Below are 21,536 nucleotides of genomic sequence, written 5' to 3' on the forward strand. Positions count from 1 at the left end.
ATTGAAGGCATTAACACCAAAATGGCATGGCTACCCATGTATTTTCATGGAAACCACCCATTTTCCACTTGAGAAAATGCTTTCCTATAGTCTTAGTCTTAGTCAAAGACTTAGGCTTGAGATAGGAAAGGGTGAAAACACAAAGTCAAGCCAAGTTATGCTTGGTCTACCAATTTTCAAGCTTTTAAGTAGTCTTTCAAAAGCATGATCAGTCGAGCAAGTTAAAGAACAAGTGCACCGGACCACTGGGTGTGATCCCATCATTTGACGTAGGATGAGTTTCATCCTGCATTCAATCCTAAGCATTCAATCAGTAGCTAGAATTGATACACATTTTCACCTGGATGTGAACTGATCCTAGCCATCGCGATGCTTCATCTGGCGGCTAGGATCGACATGAGATGAAACCATCCTATGTAAAAGGATGAGATCTTTTTGCTGGGCATAGGCCGGTTAGAGCAGAATCTCGAGTCATTGACCGAGAGTTACTTTTGCCGATGAGAATTGACCGAGGGAGAGTGTCGTTCCCACACCTTTGTACATCCCAAGATCTTGAAAATCTAAGAAAGATCCTGTTCACTTTTTTAAGAAGGCACCAAGTCTTGCTATTTCCTGAAAAAGGGCTAGAACCCACGTGCCGTGCTGACAGGCAAGGGACAACACGTGTCAAATGTCTATTCACACGTACGAACTACACGTGCACGCTGCTGCATGCAGGCACTGCAGCATCTTATCAGCCAGGTACATTCATGAGATATATATCTCCACACATTCTTCTCTCTCTCCCCCCCCCCCCTCTTAATTGTGGGGTAGCCCTTGGACACTTGTGCAAGCAACGCTAGCAACAAGAAATTCTCTCTACTTGTATGGTCAACCCCCGCTGGAACTCCACGTAAGGATACGCTATGGGTCCATCTGCATCATGTGCCCTCCATCTGCAACACATCGCGTAGAAGACTAAAGAGAATGAGACAATATTTGCAAGTCGACCATCAAAACATAAAGCCACCAAACCCTAAACGGCATGAACATGCAACCTTGCACTAAATGCTGTTATCTTAGATGTTCATGGCATTTCATATATATATTGTGTATGGACATGAAGGGAGACAGAACCCTTGCCGAAGCAAAGAAAACCTCAGGTGAGGGCCTCATGACCACCCTGCTTTACATGACCCACATCTGAAAGCTATAGAGGTACCAACAGAATTTGATCCAACATCTTTATCTCAACACCTTTACAACCACCCCGCTGGCCGTGCGGGCGATATGCATATATACAAATTAATCAAGTACTCATGCTTCATGCCTCTATAAATGTATGTTACCAAATGCTTATTCTGTTGAAATAAAATTAGTTGACGAAAATTTGCACACCATATGTTATTTTACCTGAAATTTAGTAGTAGGTGGTGGAGGAAGAAAGCAGTTTCTACTTTTGCAAGATCAGTCCCAGGGCAAAACCTTGGTCCTCCGCCGAAGGGTGTAAACTTCTTGCTTGATGTGTGTCCCTGCGCAGAAATTATTCACAAAATACATAAAAAAGTAATATATATATATATATATATATATATATATATATAGAGAGAGAGAGAGAGAGAGAGAGATGTGAAAGTTACAGATCATTTATATCTCAGACTGCCCCAGATCCTCTTAGAGAGAGAGAGAGAGTATGTACCTTCCATCTCCATGGACGAAATTGATGTGCGTTTTGACGAAGAGATGGATCAAGATGTACAGCACTGAAAACGGGGAGCACCTTCCATCCTGAGGGAATAAAATAATCTGCCAAAATTTCAATAACCCATTATCTTAACATAAGAACATGCCTAACCCCAACTTCATCATTAAAAAAAAAAAAGAGTGCTTTATTTCTTAAAAAAAAAACCTCATGATTATTATTTTTTTTTCACACCAATTAAAGTCACCTTTATATCTGACGTCCTTGAGTGCCTTCCTGTGCAAAAATTTCACTACGTTCCCACATCTTAGAGCTTCATTGATCACCTGAAGTTCCAGAAAAAATAATTTTTTTCAGATAGTACCTCACACCCCCTCTTCCAAAACATCTTAGAGACCACCTAAAAATGGCAAAAGAAAAGAAAGCCTACGTGTTGCGTGCATTCCATGCTCTTGTAGTCCTCCCAGTTTAAATATTCATCCTTTTGCTTTCCTTTACGTATTTTTATATGTTCTTCCTGCCAAACAAACAAAACGTACAAAGGAAAAGAAATAGGCCGGTTGTTTTCTATGATCAATGCAAAATAGATCTAGGAAGTAGCATTGAAAAAATAAACCTGTAAAAAGGAAGAAAACAATATATTTTTTCTTACCTTTAGTTGTTTCAGAGTAGATGATGAGCGACCAACAAAATAGACGACCATAGCCATCAACAAGGAGGTGGTCTCGTGGCCCCCTAATAAAAGGTCTAACACAAGACTAACTTTTTCATCCATACATAGGTCATTGTTTGACAAGAGTATGTCAAGAAAATCTCCCTTGTTGTTACTAAACTTTTGCCTGCTGCTGCTCCTTTCTTCAAGAATAGCCCTCACTATAGTGCATATCCTACCTCTAGCCTGCATAAATAACAAATTAAGAGAAAATCAAAGTGTGGAAAGTTGTGCTGGAAATTCATATTAAACAACTAATAGCAGATGATGATGATCATAAGAGTCTTGTAACTGAAAGAAAGTGAAAAGTACCTGAACAGCTCTTGCATAATGTGTTCCAGGGACATAGAGTGGAAAAGAGACCAACCCCTTCATAAAAGTAAGGAAACTCTCCAATATTCTTCTGGTTCTTGGGTCATATGGCGTCAAGCTAAGGATTTGCTTAACTATCACATCAAATGTGAACTATGGGGCTCAAAAAAAAAAGAGAGAGAGAGAGAGAAAATAATCAAATGTTATTTCAAGTATGGTAAATGTGAAATCCACTATTTATATATGATAAGGTCACTGTATATGTAGTTTATACCTTCTTAGCTTCTGCGGAAAAGACAACTTCATCCATGTCTTTCCATGACTCCATGACCAAGATTGCAGTTCTTTCAATGTCATTGAGATATTCAGGCTTTGATTTAGTTGCATGTACTAAAGTGAGAGCCAGGCTTCTTAGCTTTTTGTGTCTATCTCCAACCACAACAAGCATTGATGAACTCCCTAATATCCCATGGATAGACTTGGGATAGCTGCACTCAAAGAGCCTCTCTTCGTTTTGAAGGATGAAGGCGTTCAGCTCATGATCACAAGAGACTATAGTGGGTGAACCGAACAGATGAGACTTGAAAACTTTTCCATACCTGCAAAGAGATGAAATCGATCAACTCTTTAGGATTTCTTTTACAATTTTCTCATATAAACCACATAAGGCACTTGTAAATGACAGACTCAAAAGACTGTGCAAACCATATATAAAGATGAACTAGCTAGTTGATTCTGCCAATTTAGAACCTAAATCTGTAGATATGGTTTACAAGAAGGTTTTTTTAAAAATTAAGTTGGAATCTCTTTTTCTCTAGACAATAATGGTATTGCCCACAGAAGGAAAAAGAAAAATGAAACCCATGATGCAGAGTTGCACTCAAATATGCACACACTATTTTCTATACAGAAATTTCTACTCTTCAAGTGTTGAAAAGCATGAAGGCGGGTTTTTAACTAAAGAAGCAGTAGCTGAATATGACATTAGTTTCTATCAGGTGAAGATGTGTCACCTAGAGCAGTGGCCATCTAGGAATTCCCCAAGTGCGTTTGATGAATGAGGTTTCAGAAAACTGAGAGTTTCACCAAGTAAAGGCCACCCGAAGCTCCCTGCAGGAGGTGCAAGCCTGTGCGTTGGGATCAATAGTGGCAAGAAATGATGCAAGGTCAAGCTCAAAGCCAGTGTAAACAAGCCGGCTAGAATCAATGGAACGATGAGTTCAACCATGTTCCTTCAACAACCTTGGCATCAACTTCCCTCACATCTCCATGGCTCTCAAATCAGAACCCTCTCTTTATAAATGAGGTGGAGGGTGAGGAAGGAACAGGCTTTTTGCAGTTTATACGGTGGATAAATTAACTTTATCAGAAGCCTACGAAATCTACCTAGGGCCTAAAGGCTGAGATGAGAAGTAGACCCTACAAACCCATGTATAACCCTAGTGGCGTGCCATTACTTGGCTAGCACCATGACACCTCAAATTCCAGGAGGCATCACCACTACCTTTAAAAAACATGACAACTCAACAAAAATACCTAAATTGCTAAATCAACATCTGAATTTTGCCATTTATAGCTTAGTCATATATATATATATATATATATATATATATATATATATATATATATAGAGAGAGAGAGAGAGAGAGAGAGGTACCCTAACTTAACGTAAAAGTCTCTCAAGCAACTAAAGTAAACAAGATGGGTGATATCTTCCATAACTTTTGATGGATTTTATTGACAAGAAATTTTTTTCCTAGAATTTTGCTTTCAGTAGGTAATATTGACGGCCAGCATATTGCATTCTCACCGGGAAAAGAAAAGCATTTAATAGTTCAAAGGTTAATTACCAAAGCATGCATAAAGATTGGGCTAAATAACATCTTTACTGAGGGTGAGGGTCCTAGCCCTGGCGTTTTGCACAGCCGACGATGTCTCCAGTTTCGGATGCGATTTGGCCAAGCAAAAATATTAAAAAGAAAAATAACATCCTTAGGTCTTCAACATCTACAAAAATCAACATGATTCCATTGTCAAACAGCTCTACTGTTACCAAAATGCAGTTTTCTTGGTAACAAATTACCCAGATTAATATTACATATATTTTATAAAATACACAAGAAACCTTAAAATATGAAAGAAATGAAAAAAAGAGCTCAGCAAGAGTTAAGGGGAGTACCGGTTCGTACAACTTGTCCACTTAACTTAATTATGCTAGTTATATGCACTCGTGCGCCCATGTTAAATGGCATCCTTTCAGAGTTAAGGACTTCAGGGGTAAGGCTGGTAAATTAAGGAACCTAGCAACTCGTGACTTAGATCGGTTCCGTTCGACTCGTCACGAACTTGTTTGTGATAGTTCAGCATAAGTGAGTCGAGCCTGAACATAAGGTGTTCAGCTCGGCTTGGCTCGAGATAGCTTATATAGATAAAATATATATTTTTATGTATAATATATATTTTAAGTATAATAAATAAAAAGAAGAATACATAATATATATATAAAACAAGGAAGAATGAAAAATATATATAAAATCTGAACTATTAATTATAATATATAAATAACATGTTTTTTTAAAGTATATATATATATATATATATATATTTCAGGTATAAATAACCCGAAATGTTTTTACAAGAGCCGCTCTTATTCAGTTCATCTCATACAAAGACGAGCCGAGCAGCTCGGCTCGGCTGAACACGAACTGAGCCACGAGCTCAATCTATTGGTAGACCAGCCTAGCCCGAACATGCCCTGTTCGGTTGGTTAGGCTGGTTAGCCCGAACATATTAACGATTCACTTTTTCGTGAGTGAGAGTAGTCCACGCTTCTTGAGAGAAGGTTTCTCTTTTGCTTCATCGATTCAGATGCTTCTGACGTCATAAGACGGCAGAATCAGTTTTCTATTTGTATGTTCTTCCCAAAGATCTTGTTCACGTGAGCCCATCGTGCGGGCATGACAGACTCAACTTCAAAACACAATAAATTATTAATCACAACAATATATTTTTTCATTGATTGTATATATTATAATTAACAAAATATATGATTGGTCCTTATTTATCCTTGATCATTTTGATTATGGTCAACCTCATCCAAAGTTTCAGTATCACTAAGAACTTCGGCGCCTTTTAGGGAAAACTTGTGAACGTGACCAAGCTGACCGAATGTCATAAGTTCAAAATCCACGAGTAGCGTCCCTTGTCACAAGGTCAAAGCTAGGTGTAAGTCTCATTAGGCATAAAGGACCTCAAAAGTTTTACCAATAAGTAGGATGGCAGTGGTCCAGAAGGAAATGGGCTCCCGCCCTGCCTCGTCCAGACGGGACGAAGAACATGAAACCGGGATGGAGGCGGGGATGAAGGTTAAAATGGACGGTGGTTGGTCTATGTTCAATGATCTAATATGGACGGTGGAAAAAAAATGAGAGTGATTGGGCTTTTATGCATTGAGGCCTTTAACTACTTTCCAAATGGATGATAGAGGCGTGTCAAATTTGTCTTTCCTCTTAAGGACTACTGTGTCAATCCGAACCAAAAGTCCACCTTTAATGATTTGGGATGACATAATGTTAAAGATCAAGACTGAAAAAGTTATGGTTGAAGTGTGATTGAACATCACATCAAATTCGGCAGAACACCAACGTGAGTAGCGTTTCACATTATCGCTACAAATGCCCCTTGACTAGCAAGCGTTCTCAATTCCAAGAACTCTCAAAATGTAGCAGAAAATGTTGAGATTCATGAACTCAGGTCAATTCAGTTGCATTCATCTCCAGTACTTTAGTGTATCACAGGAAACAAATTAAGTTGAATTTATCACTAGAGATAATTATCAAAGGCACCCTAATGATAAAAAGTCTACACCATCCAACCATCTCCATTTTCCCCATACTAGGCGGTTTTCATGTATCTTTATTGCATAGGATGGAGCACTTTGATCAACAGTTAAAGGTAGCTAAGCTAACTAGGATATAAGGATAACATGACCAACCTAGACCTAACAAGGTAACTGCCTTCATAAGTAGGGATGTAAACAGTTCAGATTGGGATCGGATGCGTCCAACACCCAATCCGCTTAATCCCATGTTGCCTAAACAAATTCAGACTCAGATAGTCAGATGGTGAAAAGCTCATACACGTTTACATGTAATCTGTTCATATATATATCCATCAAATCTTGATTCCTATATATCGGGTTTAGTAGTCAACAACCAAAACCATATTTGCATCCGATTATAGTTAGATATCGTTTAGGCTTACCAAATCTGACTAAATGAAGTTGGATTTGATCGGATATCAGATAAAATCTGATTCATTGACATCCAACTTCTAAGTCTAATACTTGGCATTCTACCGGGTACATTTCTTCTCTTAGGCATCTGGTGAATAGGACTTTGTATTATACGAAACTCGCATACAAGCATAAACATGACCAAAGGACTAGGCCTAACAAGGTTAGTGATTTCTTTCGAGTCCAAAAACTTACAGTTGGGATATTTCTGTCTTTACTAAAAAATCAAAAGTGTTTTTGGGTCTTCTGGTAAGAGTCCAGGCAGATTGGTGCAATCAGATCGATCCAAAACTGCAATGGGAAGCCCACTGAGGGGCAACACGCGCTTGGGGCCGCACGTGCGACTTATCCCATGGGAATCAACAAAAGTCACAAACTTCAAAAAGTTCAAAGATAAATTTATATAATTTGTAAATAAGACAAGGAAGAAAGGCCAAGAAGCAAAAGAAAACCAACAAAATTACCAAATGTAGAAATTACTTTTTCACAACCTTTTGGGAATTGGACAAGTTTATAAATATAAATAGAACAGTCTCAACCTGTTCTCCCCTTTGACCATCCTTTCTTAAAATTAGGAACCGAGTTCCATTTCTTTCCCAAAGTCACAAGTTATGATGCTTGTGGGTAGATCAATGGCTACCAGTTCCAATGATGCATGCTTTTCCTAAGACATCATATGAGAAAAAGTTAAAAAATTTGTGACAGTAGCATGGCAACTGGCACATGGAATCTTTTTATGTTGGGATATCATGATTCAATTTATTGAACATCATTGTTATGGTTTTTCTTCTTTTTCATATCAATGATGCTGTTGTTATTAAAAAAAAAATCCTAAGTGAATCATGTTATGATTATTATCTCCATTGGCATTACCATTGTCGTGGGCATGGTCGCCCCCCTCATTCATTTTGGCATTGTCACTTCTAGGGCAGTCAAAGGGGCTGAAAGAGACGAACTTGAAGTGTTCAAGCTTTTGGCTCATTCCTGTGGTGAGTCGAGTTCGAGCTCATAATCAGTCGAGTTAAACTAGCTGAATTCGAGCTAGTTTGTTTATAGAAAAAATGCATTGTTTTAGATATAAAAAAATAAGATTATAAATATATATATATATATATATATATATATATATATATATAATATATCTAAAACATATTATTCATTTTCAGTTTGCCGAGCTTATTTTACAAGTTTGAAGCCAAACACGAACTGAGTCACGAGCAGATCAGCATGTTTCCCAGCACCGTAGTGATTTCCACACAATGTAAGGTTGTATGGGATATAGTTCATCAATGTCAGGTGTTCCATGAAATCATGTTTCTCCAATTTCTCCATACACAGCTCAATCGTTCAGTGTGTGTTAGGCATCATCATATAAGACAAGATCAAGTTCTCGAACTCCAATAAGTTGGTCATTGTTTGTATAATGCCAAAACTCTTCTAATCTAAAGTTTAATGCTCATGTCTTATTAGACAAGAGGTAAAAAAAAAATTATTTAAGGGCCTTCATGTCCCACGAGGAAATCAAAACCTAAGTTGTGCGACTTTATTTAATGGTACCCTTCATTTTCTTCGACTATGAAAAGCACGAATACCTAGCCTAGGTGCCTATAAATGGCCTGTGCAGGTCCTACACCAAAAAAGTAGAAAACATTTTTGTGTCAACCAAATTATCTACGAAGGCTCCGTTTGGTAGCGTTAGTCGAGAGCGGTGATTGAGGATTCATGAAATCCTCATAATCTCCTTGATTGGGAACACGGTTTTGGAAGGAGAGATGTTGAGAACTGCGTTGGAAAGGGAGACCGCATTCTAAATCAGCTGATTTCAACATCTTTGCAAAGATGTTGCTAAATCCACAGATTTGGTGTCATCACCCCTCCCAACAACGGTTCCCAAATAGAGCATAATCCTTCACAGGACTACTGCTACTCGTACTAGTACTGCTTACTACTATAATAATAATAATAATAATAATAATAATAATAATAATAATATATAACAGCAACAAAAACAAAGGTGGTTGTAACTCGTTAGATCCCAAGTGCTTACTCTTGCAACCATTTATTGCAAAAGTCCATTAACACTTTAGTGCAAAACTAGGAAAAATTTAGGCAGCATGGAAAGGATAAGTCGAATGAACTCTTAGATGGTTACATACAGAACTGGCTTTTAGACAATATTACCTTAATTAGCTTCCTTTAACCCTAGTCCTTAGAAGCTATTCTTTGTAGGGATATTTGCCACCCTGATGGGTAAGGAACCCAAGTTGTTGTTTGGACCAAATCTGACCTCATGCTTGTAGTCAAAATAGTAGGAATGGACCTTTGGATAATATTGGGGCTTGCCTACCCGTCCCCTTTAACCTGTACCATTGACGTGAAAAATTATTTTTTTGATGTTTGAAAATTTGATACATGGTAGTTTGTTGAATGCCAGAAAAACATCATCCAATGGTCAGTTTCTACTAAACTTAGTCGGGAAGGTTAGACATGAAAAAAAACTGAAAAAAATAAAAATATTACAAATTTTCACTAGAGAATTCCTTACCCACCAGTGTATCAAACATTATCCCAATTCTTTGTTTGTCTTAAAACTTAAAACCCTTATTAAATATGAACAATTTTGATCGGACCATTAAATTGAATTAGATAGTTTTTCTTTTCTCTTTTCTACGTTTCATTGTCAACGACGGTTGTTGACATAATATCGACTATATATATCAGCCATAAATTTTTTTATGTTAGATATGCTTTTGACAAATCAGACCCTATATATGTGATCTCCATAGTTGAAAACATATGATTAGACTCTTAAATAAAAAAAAAATTGATGTGGAGAAAAGTTTTTATAATATATAAAATTTCATAAATTTTAGAACCGTTGATTAGTGGATCCTCGTAAAATCCTATATACACAAAAAAAGTTTGATCCAAGAGTCTATTAATATGTTTTCAACTATGAAGACCATATTTATATATTTATATGGTTAGATTTGCCAAAAAACATAGCTAACATACACATTTTTTAAAGATTTGCCAAACCCGGGTGGACTATCCCCTTTAATATATATATATATATATATATATATATATATATATATATATATATATATATATATATATATATATATATATATATATATATATATATATAGTAATGCGTTCCTTCAGCCCACCTTCTCGTTCTGCCCTGTTCTACCCCCTCAAAAATCATCTTTTTTGACATTTTTTTCACATCTAACTCCATAGATGTGATCTATAGGTTTTGTTTAGTGGGAATCGGTTTTTGGATCATCATAATTTGACTTGTATATAGTTTTTTCCGGTGATCCAAAATCAATGGCTATGAAGGTACCAATTTTTTCCGACTCATAAAAATATGTTTTTCATAAAAAAAATGATCCAAGAGTTGATTCCCACTAACAGTTAATATCTATCATAAAATACTTCAAACTATGGGGCAGAACAAGAAATGAGACCTAACATGTTCAGTTCTCATATATATGCCTTTAGTGGTGATCTTTTCCACACTAAAGGCCCTACAATTATATATGTTACCTTTAGCGGCCAAAAAGATCACTACTAAAGGCCGTTTGAGTGGATGTATGGCGCACAACTACGAGTGTCCGACAATATTTTGTGCCCTTATATATACATACATACACGTGTGTGTATGTTATAGTTATGTCAAAAATTGACCATACCATTTTTGTAAAATGGTGCAATCTCTAAAATGCATCAATTTGCTGAAATCCTCCCCATGTTCAAAATTTTGATTCCCAACTTTTTAAGGATATTTTTAACCTTTGCGCAAGCAAACCTACTAATGTTTGTGCTATAGATACGTATGCTAACCAAAGGTCGCAACATCTCAATAAAAAGAAGATTTGCATGAACATTTAATTGACCAGATGAAATTCATATAAAAAATTTGTGAACCAAGCTAAGTTGAATGCTAATAAAGGAGTTGTGTATATCAAATGCATGCATCTTCTAAGGTTCACAAACCCTATGTGAACATTCTAGAATTGAAAAGTTCTAACTTGATAGGTTTGCTCCATACATTTGCTGCAGTTTTGGCATTGACGCATACGTCATGCAAACCACCTTTAAATAAAAACTCACTTAAATTCGGGACAATATATTAAAAAATATATGACCCACTATTGTGTTCTGGGTGGGCCTAGGTTAGGTTTGGGGCTTAGGTTGCCTCGATTAAGTCTAGATTTAGTAAAAGTCAAAATCAGGTAAGTAGGGTAGGTTGGTTTTCACAGGTTTCAGTAGAAAAATTGGTATGCCCAAATGGTATAGAGGAAAAACACCAAAATTGGAGAAAATATTTTAGATACCATAGTGAAAGTACAAACCGATTTTTAGGGTTAAACGATACAAGCATAGGTCAGTGCAATTTCTGGAATGGGACAAATAGGCATGACATAACATGGTTAGACTGAGTTTGGGGACAAAATACCTTGTTTGTAAATTCGATATCTCAGAACTAAGATATGATAAAATCATAATTTTTGAAGGGTTCAAACTAGATATCCTAAGTAAGCTTGGGTCTAAATTTTAGACCCAAGGGGTTCACGGTTTGGGTTGGGTGATTTTTTTATGCTAATTTCATAGTTTATTAGTTTTTCAGGTCTAGACAGGATTGGGTCATGTGGATTCTGAGAAAGATTACGCTCCAAATATGAAAGTCTTGGTCTAGGGGTTGTTGGGTTACATAAGGACATGTGTCAGACTTTGATATAGGTTATAGGTCCTGGGGTTATGAGTCTGGGACATGAAAAAGGCCGGAGAGTGGAATGAGCCAAAATACATTTTTTACCAAATTGGTAGGGTGTAGTTTTAGTGTTTTGGGTCTCAGATGGTTTAGGCGGCTTTAGAAAAGGTTAGAAACTAGTTCTTAAGTATAATAGAGGTTCAGAGTATGGTATAAATACTTGAGACACATTTGTAAAGAAGCTGATCAGCAGAACCATGACTGACAAGTCTCCTATGATGAATTTCAAGGTAGGGATTACTCTACAACGAATATATGAATACATGAAAGACTTAAGCCCTTGGAATGGATGAAGGATCAGCCTAGGGAGACCTAGTATCATGTGTATCACAGAGAGGAGAGGAAGAAATGTGTGTAAGAGAGAAGAGGTAGAGAGCTTGAGAAACTTCAATATATTTTCATGTATAAAAGAGAAACTACAACCATCTATTTATAAAGTGGAGGACTGAAGTTTAGTCATAATGGCTTCATAAAGAATCCTACCAAGGATAAGAAACTTAGTAAGAGAGAGGCTCCTAGATGCTAATCTCTATCACAACTTTTACATTAATTAAAACTCCTAAATAATTAAGAAAAAAAATAATTAAGAATCTAGCTAATTAATAACTAATTAATTTCAAGAAGGGCCCAGGATACTTCTAGAAGTAGGGAAAGTCCCATGTTGGTCTCCTAGTTCACGCCACCTATATGGGCCCCACCAAGTGGCCTCCTTGGTTCTAATGCATGCATGTGTAAGACTTATAAATTTTTTATAATTATTTAAATCAATAAAGGAGAATTTTATTATAATTTTTAGATTTTAAATTTTATTAAATTTAATCAGAAACAAATGAGAATTTGAAATGAAAATTCAAACAAATTTAAAGGTTTTGAGGAATTTTACTTGAAATTGAATTCTACGAGAAATTAGAATTTGAAGATAATTTTAAAATTAATTCAATGTGGATTTGGAACCAAATAAATTAAGTTAGATATGGTATTTGGATCTAGATCTCAGATAGAATCTGAAATCCATTCTGGGATTGGATATGGATTTATATTTAATTCTAACAGAATTGGATTCAATATGGATTCAGGATGAAAAAGAAAATCTAGATTAGCATTTTTATTAGAATTTTGAATAACTAAATTAATTATAGTAGATAGGGTGGCTCACCCTCCTTTTTGGGTCCACCTACCATGATAAAACTTATCCAAAAATTAAATAAAATAACTATTGAATATATTTCCTAAAATAAAAAATAGGTTTAATAACTTACCTAAAGACAAACCTAAGATACAAGGGAAACTAAATCGAAGGAATAAGGCAAGTGAGGGGCAACCCCTGGTGGGCACCTCTTAGCAAAAGAAAAATGGGTTTCTCCTTTTTGGGATTCTCAAACAAATGAGGAAGGGAGGATCAACCCCCCTTTCTCTCTATGGAAGTAAAACTAAAACAAACAAAAAAAGGTAAGACAAAAAATATATATAAAAAGAATCAAGGTTTTACAATACTTACCTTAAGAGGAGCACCAGAAAGGAAAGGGGGTGCACACCTCTCTCCATATTTCTTGTGAGGCACTACATAATAGGGAGCCTCACACATTCTCCTCTTTCTATATATCTCTCTCAATCTCTCTCATACCTCCATACTACTGACATGTAGGGACTCCATTAACAGAGTTTGGTTTGTTTGTAGAAGGGTGCACACATCCGAGGCTCGACCAAAACCACATTCGATCTTTGCCAATTCAACCAACTTGAGAGGTACAGTCATTGGCCATCATGTGTGAGTAATAGGCCAACATGTAGGATCATGCTGAGACACATTTTGATATGTGCATCGATCCACCTTATTCAGTGATATCAATGGCATATCATATGTGATCGAACCACACTAATATGCGTGTGGATAGGTTGTATAAAAGAAAGAAACCCAAAATTATAATATATATATATATATATTTGAAACTCATTTAAATCATCATCAAATCATGAAATATGAGCAGAGCATGTACCTTATATGCTAACTCATATATATATATATATATATATATATAATATGATAGATGTTAGATCTACGTACCTTATGTCATGGATTAGTATATCATGTTTAAACAATGAGTTTATGTTTAGATATCCGTGCATGATGATGTCATTCCATAGTTGAATAAAAAAGAAAAAGACATATCTATGCATGATTTTCGATCCACGTAGTGCATGCATTGTTTCGATCATTAGTACATATCATGCATGCTTCAGAAAGGTTCTTGTATTAGTTGTTCAAAAATATATAGTTATGCATGGATTGAGAATGCTTAGTTAATTTCTATCATGATAAAAAAAAAGTGTGCATGTGAGGTGTGGGGTATTTGGGGATGGGCAGGGGTTTGTTCGACCCCAACCCATCTTCTTTGTGTCCTTGGGGTACTTCCAGTTAGACCAGACCTGTCTGGTCGGTCTGACCCGGCATGACCAGGGCCTATCAACCTTGATTAGGGCATGGCGGGGGGCAGCAGGGCGTGCCGCAACCAACTGTGCACTGCACCCCGAACAAGGCACAATCAGCTGGGGTCAATCGACTCTCAACCTGACTGCCTTTACGGTGTACAACACAATGATGCTCCCTGCTAAACGTAGCAGGTCAGGGTCTGAACGACCCCCAGCCTATTGTGTTTAGTAGTGCACAACAGCTGCTGCACCCATATGGGTGTAGCAGGCTGGGGTCAGCCCGACCCCAACTCACCTTCCTAACCAGGTGACCAGCAGGGTAAGCCACCCTATTGGTGTGCCATAGCCATGACAATGGTGGGCTGGCCTACCAAAGGTCTGCCACAGCCTGGCTACAGTACAAAAAAAAAAGGAATCAGTAACGTGCATAACTCCATTACAAGTTAGATGGGTGCACGATAGGACAAGTAGTGGTCCACCGCAGCCCAGTCAATGTTTATATATATATATATATACATATATATATATATATATATATATGATACTTATTTCAATCACAAGATGTTTGTAGAAAAATATATAAAATAATATATTTGATTGCAAATATGGTTTGGTTGCATGATTGTATTCTCAAATGTTTTGTCGTGCAGTCAACCACGTGGTTGTTCCACTTGAAAATCCGGTAAAATGATAAATGAATGGTTACTTTATTATTCTAGTCATTATGGTATTTAAATGAGAGTGCATGTAAAGGTTTTCTCAAAAATGCAAATTTTATCACATGAAAAGAATGTTATATTTTTATTGAGATTTGTGCAAAACATTAAATATCAACCATGCTATTTGTTTCACATGTAAATATGGTATATGATTCGCTATAAATGTCATGACTATGTGATGCAGAGCATCCAGAGACAAGCGGATTTGGATCCCAATCCAAATATTCAAACCTGTTCCGGACATCGCTACCCAAGGCAATCCACACGCTTGCAGGACATCCCTGATTCTAGTGGATCTCCCAGTTAGTCGATGCTCGTCGTGCTCTTTTTATTGTATTGATTCTATTGTAGAATCATATTTTTGGATATTGTTTCAACAATAGTTATTTCATGTAATCTTGTTTTTTTTTTTTAGGAGTCGGATTCTACGGATCCGAATAGTTCTGGTACCCTGTAGGATTTTTTTGTGGTATTAGAGGGTGTATGGGGTCCAAGGGTAGTTTTTATTTTTTTGCAAATTCGCTTCTCTTTTGTGTTGATACAGGATCCAGTTCGCAGCCTATTTGGATTTGGATCATGATCCTTCTCCATATGAGGGGGTCCTAGGTGGCGCCACCTTGGTTTGGTCCATCTTGGACCTCATTCAAGATTTGTTGACTAGTCCAGAGTTAAAAGTGGGTTGTTGGAGGTTTAATAGCCCTTGGCAAAAATGAGGCCCATGCAAGCTCGTTTTTGGCGCAAAGCATGAGAAAGCCCATTGCCTCTTTAATGTGGCCCTTCCCATGCACCAAGGCCTTTAATTAGGAGAAGTCGACCAAGGCAATGGAGGTTGCTTCCTCTTTGAAAAAATTGTGAATCTCTTTGGTGGCTGGTTGGTGCTTTGTGAGAATTTTTTGAGAGTGGTTGCTTGAAGAAAGACTTCCTTGTGTGAAAGAAGAATCATGTATCAACTTGTGAAAGGTTTCATTCGTGGTGGTTGTTAGTCCATCCCTATTGTTCATGGTTCATCTTGTGGCGTCGGTTGCTTCCCAACGACGACCATTATCGATTTCAGCCCGGATATCACCATTGGTTCTTCGTTCTAGTCCTTTGTTACTCTTATTTGCATTTGTGTTGCGATTGTTTTTTATTTATCATTGCTAAACTGTATGAATCATTAGAGAGTTGCAAATACATGCTTAGAAGAGTTTTATGTTAAAAGTTATCTCATTTGACCTTAAGTTATTTCGGGTTATTGATGTGTGTGAATGAACTCGGATTCTTTCAAAAAGACCAAAACACTATTACGTGATAACAGAGACATCCCTGATAAAACATCTGTGTCAGACTCATTTCTGAACGGATTTTTGCATTCTTTAGCATTTCGAAAAGCTAAGACGATTGTCTCTAACTTTGTAGTGGAGACATTTTTGAGATTCGTCTGTTTGAACCTATGAAATTCACTGTCAAGACGTCGGACTGACAAAAGTCCATTGTCTCTTTTTTGTTACAGAACTGTCATAGTTATGTTCAGTATTTTTTCGTTATCAGAAGATTCCCTCATGAAATTTAGATTTTTTTCATTCTGTGAAAATCTAAGATATAAACCTACATCTTTTATGTTTGAAGATTTCATTGAATCATTGTCTTTGTTCTCTAAAAATATCATTTTTTGCTACTATTGTTTCACTTGGAGATTTTGTTTCATGCTCATTAGATATTATCATTCTATAACTTCAAAAAATTATAGCAGGTTGTAGGAATATCAGAAAATTGCGATCTTTAGTGCTCTGGAAAGGTCTAAATCTGACCTTCATTTTGTTAGTTGTGACTTTTCATAAACTCCAACGTTTGAGAGGTTAAAAATTCCATTGAACCGTCTGTCCATGAAATTCAATAGTCTGTGTTGGACTTATTTAATAGTCCTAGTTCTGAGTCCGTGGAACAGACATTCTTGCTCTGAATCTGGTGTTTTTGGATTCTTTAGAAAGTTGTGCAAGTTGTGCACAACTTTGATTTGGATTATTTCTGTCAAAGTTCAGTGCTCGGGTCCCGAAAACCCGTTTCTTAGAGTTCTATTAAGAATCTCTATCATTTAAGCTTATGTGTGCGTTTGGATCCGTTTGGATCCTGGATCATGGATTGGTGTGTACTGAGACCACATCGTACCATTGCATCATTTTGGTATCAGAGCCAGGTTGTTGGATTTTTCAATCCAGCATAATTCCTGGTGTTGTGGGGAGTCCAAATATTTTTTTTAGGTATCATTCAGCATGGCGGGTTGAATGGGCGGTCGAGGTCAAAATAATTTTAATAGAGGAAACGATGATCGTGACCACTGATATGAGGTGCGAGATCTGCAAAGACAACTCACTGAGGCTAATGGCCGAAAATGTTAGATTTAACTGTAATGCCCCTAGAATCCCAGCTTGGAAAATCCTTTAGATTTTTAGAGATTTTTTTTTTTTGAAAACATTGCACAAAGCAAAAAAATATAAGGGAAAATCAGTTGAAAGTTCTAAGCAGATTACAGAGTGAACAACAAGAAGAAACATTTTATTATCACTGTTTTACAAAATGATATGGGAGAAATAAACATCATTGCCCTTTTACAAGACAACTGCCAAGATCTCAGGTTCTAGAGTGTGGATTCAGTCCTTCGCCGCACATCGAGCTTCATCGCACCACGAGAAGCAAAATACCTGTATCCCCATAAAATGGGGTCAGTACTCTTGCGAGCTGGTAAGATGAACCATCACAATCTACCAATTTAAAAGGAAGAGAGAGAATGAAAACAAAGCTATCATGAAACCCATATCATTATCATTCAGTCACAATGATTGCACAGGTATAACTATAAGCCAGTAAGAAGCAGAAAGCAGAGTGAATGTTGAGCGATAAGTGATAACAACAAGTAATAGCATGCTTTTGGGACCATAAATCAATGCAATTAAGTGAATTATGCAAGTGAACAATAGAAAGCTACGTGCATCGTAGAGAGACAGTTAAAAACACTCAACCAAATAAGTCACGTCCTAAAACTTATAACCTGATCTGTGCTAAGAGGGAAAGTACGTGTAACTATGCATCTCCAACATAAGTGAGCTCAACTCACAAGGTGGTTTCATCGCCCACAACATGACTCGTCACGGAATTCCAACATTCAAGAAGTCTCAAAAGACTATTATAACCTCACCACGTGCCTTAAGTCCCCTTTGTACTCATGCGACGCATCAAGTGTCAAAGTGGTTTGTGTGTCCATAGTAAACAAATATGAAAATATGCTAGCATTCATTCGTATACTTGCTTTCGTGCTTGAATGTGCGACAGTGCACATGCCTTGAGTTAATTCATCGTAACACTATGACACTTAAACCCATGATGGTATGCTTTAATAAGTAATTTAAGACGTGCCAAGGTGCGATAAAAATAACGCTACATTTGCATCAATTCGCACAAGATGTTACAATTCAACAACGCGATAAGCTTCTTATTCATGCAATAATCTTTTATCATTCTTCTACACACTTGCTAAGGTGTCATTCGCAAAAACTATGTATAGTGCATACATTCTATCTCGCAAAGATGGAAATGTGCGCAAGAGTGTGAAACCACACTACGTGAATATACATGTTACCCTCCATTTATATATATTTTACTTTGATATCCGTGCACCTCATTCCATAATGCTACAAGTCAACATTAATAGGATTCGATGGGGCAACAAAAATCCGTTGCCTAAGCTCACATGAAGCCTTTTGGCCAGCTGACATGGCAAGAAACCATGCACAAAATGGTTCCCACGAGTGGGGAAACCTAGCGGAGTGAGTGCAGGTCTGGTCCAAACCCTACCCACCTGCTCATGAGCCACGGCGCCATGGGGCACCACACAAAGCAGGGCCCGGTTAGGCGACCCTGCTGAACCAAAGATGGTGCAGCAGGTCTAGTTGTCGGGCGACTGCAACCGACTGTTGTAGGGACCTGAACCACCTGGACCGAGTGGCCTTGGTCTAGGGGAAAACCATTGGAGCGGGTCACAACAACAAAGATAGCCTAGGTCTGGACCGACTGGTCCAAACCTATGTTGGACTTGCTTAGACCTTGAGCAAGGTCTGGATCGAGTGTCCAGACCCGGGTGTGACCCAGCCACAACGAAAAGAGATGCAGGCCTGCGACCTGCACTGGGACACAACCCACTAGCCGCAACCCAGTTGCAGCAGGCTACCAGACACCAGCCTCCACACGGCTGAAGGGCAGGATGCCTCTGCCCGAACCCAGCTCGACCCAAGAGACCCCTTTGACAGGTTTGGACCAGATATGGTCCAGACCGTGTCAGACCAAAGAACCAAGGCCCACAGCCACCCGAGTTGGGGGCGCTGTTGTGGGATGCGCAAGACAAAAAGGGAGAGAGAGTTATTATCATCGCAAAATTTTCCCCTCTCTTGCGAGAGAGAAACGAATTTCGCGAGTCAAACTCAACCAAAGTTTTGAAAAATGGTTTTTGAAAATTACTCGCCTCCGTTTTGAAAATTTGCGGGAAAATTCCGTGGAATGAGATCCGCCTGTCGGTACGAGGTTCAACCGTTCCTGGTGCCTTTACCAGGGGTAATTGAACCAATGATCAATTATGTGCTTTAACTTGACTCAAATATCTAAACTATGCTCTATTTTTCCTAGAATGCACAAAGAATCAGGCTTGTGCTATGAAATTCTGAAAAGATGCAAGTTTTGAAAGGATGAAGTTTGCTTGGAAAGTTGAAATATGCTTGGAAAATGATTGGAAAAGTGCTTAAAATGGAATTCTTGGGAAAATCATTGAATTTCATTGGAAATCAGAAAATGGATTGGAAAATGAATTCTCAGAAAACCTGAATCTTGGGAAAATCAATTTTTGAGATTTGGAATTTGCTTTTCTAAGAAAATGGATTTCAGAATTCTGAGAAAATCAAGAAAATTCATTGGAAAATAATTTTGTGAAATGGAAAATGGATTCTCAGGAAATTGGATCTTTGAGAAAATCGATTTCTGAAAACTTGGGACTTTGAAATTTGAGAATTTTAAAACATTGGAAAATCTTGATTTGAACTTAGGAAATGCTTTGAAATGTCATTTGAAAACTTAGGATTTTGAGAAAATCCAATCCTCAGAAAGACTTGGTAAATCCTTGAGAAAATTGATTTTTCTGAAATTGAAATTGGAAAATGAATTTGAAAATAATGCAATTTGAATGATATGAATGAATGAATATGAATTTGAAAGGGAATTTCAATTGAGAAATTGGGAAATCCTTTTGAAACTTTGAGAAATACAGTGCATTTTTGAAGTTAGCCTAAGAGTGTAGGCTGAATGTGGCTAATATGAAGATCATAAATCTTGGTTTTCTTCGTATTCTGACTATGGCCATAAATACGAATCCCACCGAGTTTATAAACTCCATAAGAGCTTGTGCATGTGTCATTCGTGTCAACCATTGTGAATTTGGAAAAATATGCATGAATGATACATCAAATATTGAAATTTGCAGAAATTAAACTATATGCAATGCAGTCATATTCTAAGCAGAAAATGTAACTCTTATTCCAAATTATTAAATTTGATATTACATTGAATTTGAAATGAAATAAGAAAATAAAATCTTTTTCTTGAATGTTCCTTGGATTAGCTCGGGTTGGTTGGAGGTATTGTGCTTGCTTGAGGTGGCTGGAAGATGGAAGTGGCTGGGGTAGCTGAGGTAACCCGATCTCGCTGTGGAGATGCCGGAAGAGCCCTTGGAGGTTGAAGCTAGGTGTTGATGATGAAGCAAGGTGCTGCCGGCTGGACTCTTGATGAAGGTGGAGATGGCTGCAAAGAGGTGGTTGAAACCACTGCTAAGGAGGAAGGTAAGGCTTGCTACAGGGGTGAAAGAGAGAGAGAGGAGGCTGAAAAAGGGGCAGCCATGAGAGCCCTTTTCTTTTTTTTAACTTAGGTTTTAATTGCCCTCTACCTAAGGTTTAATGAGACAACGAAAGAGGGAGAGAACTTTTTACGTGAATGGCTGGGCAAGAGGGAAAGGAAGAAAGGGAAGAAAAGAAAGGAAAGAAAGAAGAAAAAGAAAAGGAAAGAAAGGAAGAAGAAAGGGAAAGAGAAAGGGAAAAAGAAAAAGGGAAGAAAGGAAGGGAGAGGGGGCTGTAGGTTTGGGCAGCCACCTTGTGGGTCCCACCTCCTCTCAAAGAAAATAAAATAATAAAAAAAATAACAAACAAATTAAAAAAAATAAAACGAAAGAAAAGGAAAAAATTAAACATTTTTTTTAAATAGAAATGAAGGAGCCATCTCAGAGCGGGCTCTCTTTCCAAATTTGAAATTTATTTTGATAATCATAGGGGTAAAATGGTCTTTTTAGAAAATTTCTGAACGAAACGAGCTATTTTTGACAGTTTTTGAAACGAGCTCGGATTTTGAAGTTCAATACCCCGTTGCGAAGCAAATCTAGTGTAGAATTTAAAATTTTGAGTTTGAAATAAATCCAAATTATTTTTCTCGAGAAAATATTTCTAAATTTAGACTCTCGGGAGTAAAAATGTCAATTTTGGAAATCTAGGGTTTGAAATTGATTTCTGAAAACTTTAAAAACTCAATCTGGATTG

General features: G+C 37.4%; 1 protein-coding gene across 1 annotated transcript; it reads right to left on the reverse strand.

The window, feature by feature from the left end:
- Positions 1-838: 838 nt before the first annotated feature.
- On the reverse strand, positions 839-3,933 carry LOC149837590 (cytochrome P450 724B1-like). Its single transcript, XM_090008070.1, has 9 exons — positions 3,719-3,933; positions 2,980-3,304; positions 2,706-2,858; positions 2,334-2,579; positions 2,112-2,198; positions 1,929-2,007; positions 1,679-1,785; positions 1,393-1,511; positions 839-935 (listed from the first exon to the last, which is right to left on the reverse strand). Exons 1-9 carry the CDS (start codon positions 3,931-3,933, stop codon positions 839-841), a joined length of 1,428 nt encoding a protein of 475 aa, XP_089864196.1.
- Between the last annotated feature and the right edge of the window lie 17,603 nt (positions 3,934-21,536).

Source organism: Nuphar pumila, chromosome 5, assembly GCF_984573655.1.
Source record: "Nuphar pumila chromosome 5, dmNupPumi1.hap1.1, whole genome shotgun sequence".
Lineage (NCBI taxonomy): Eukaryota > Viridiplantae > Streptophyta > Magnoliopsida > Nymphaeales > Nymphaeaceae > Nuphar > Nuphar pumila.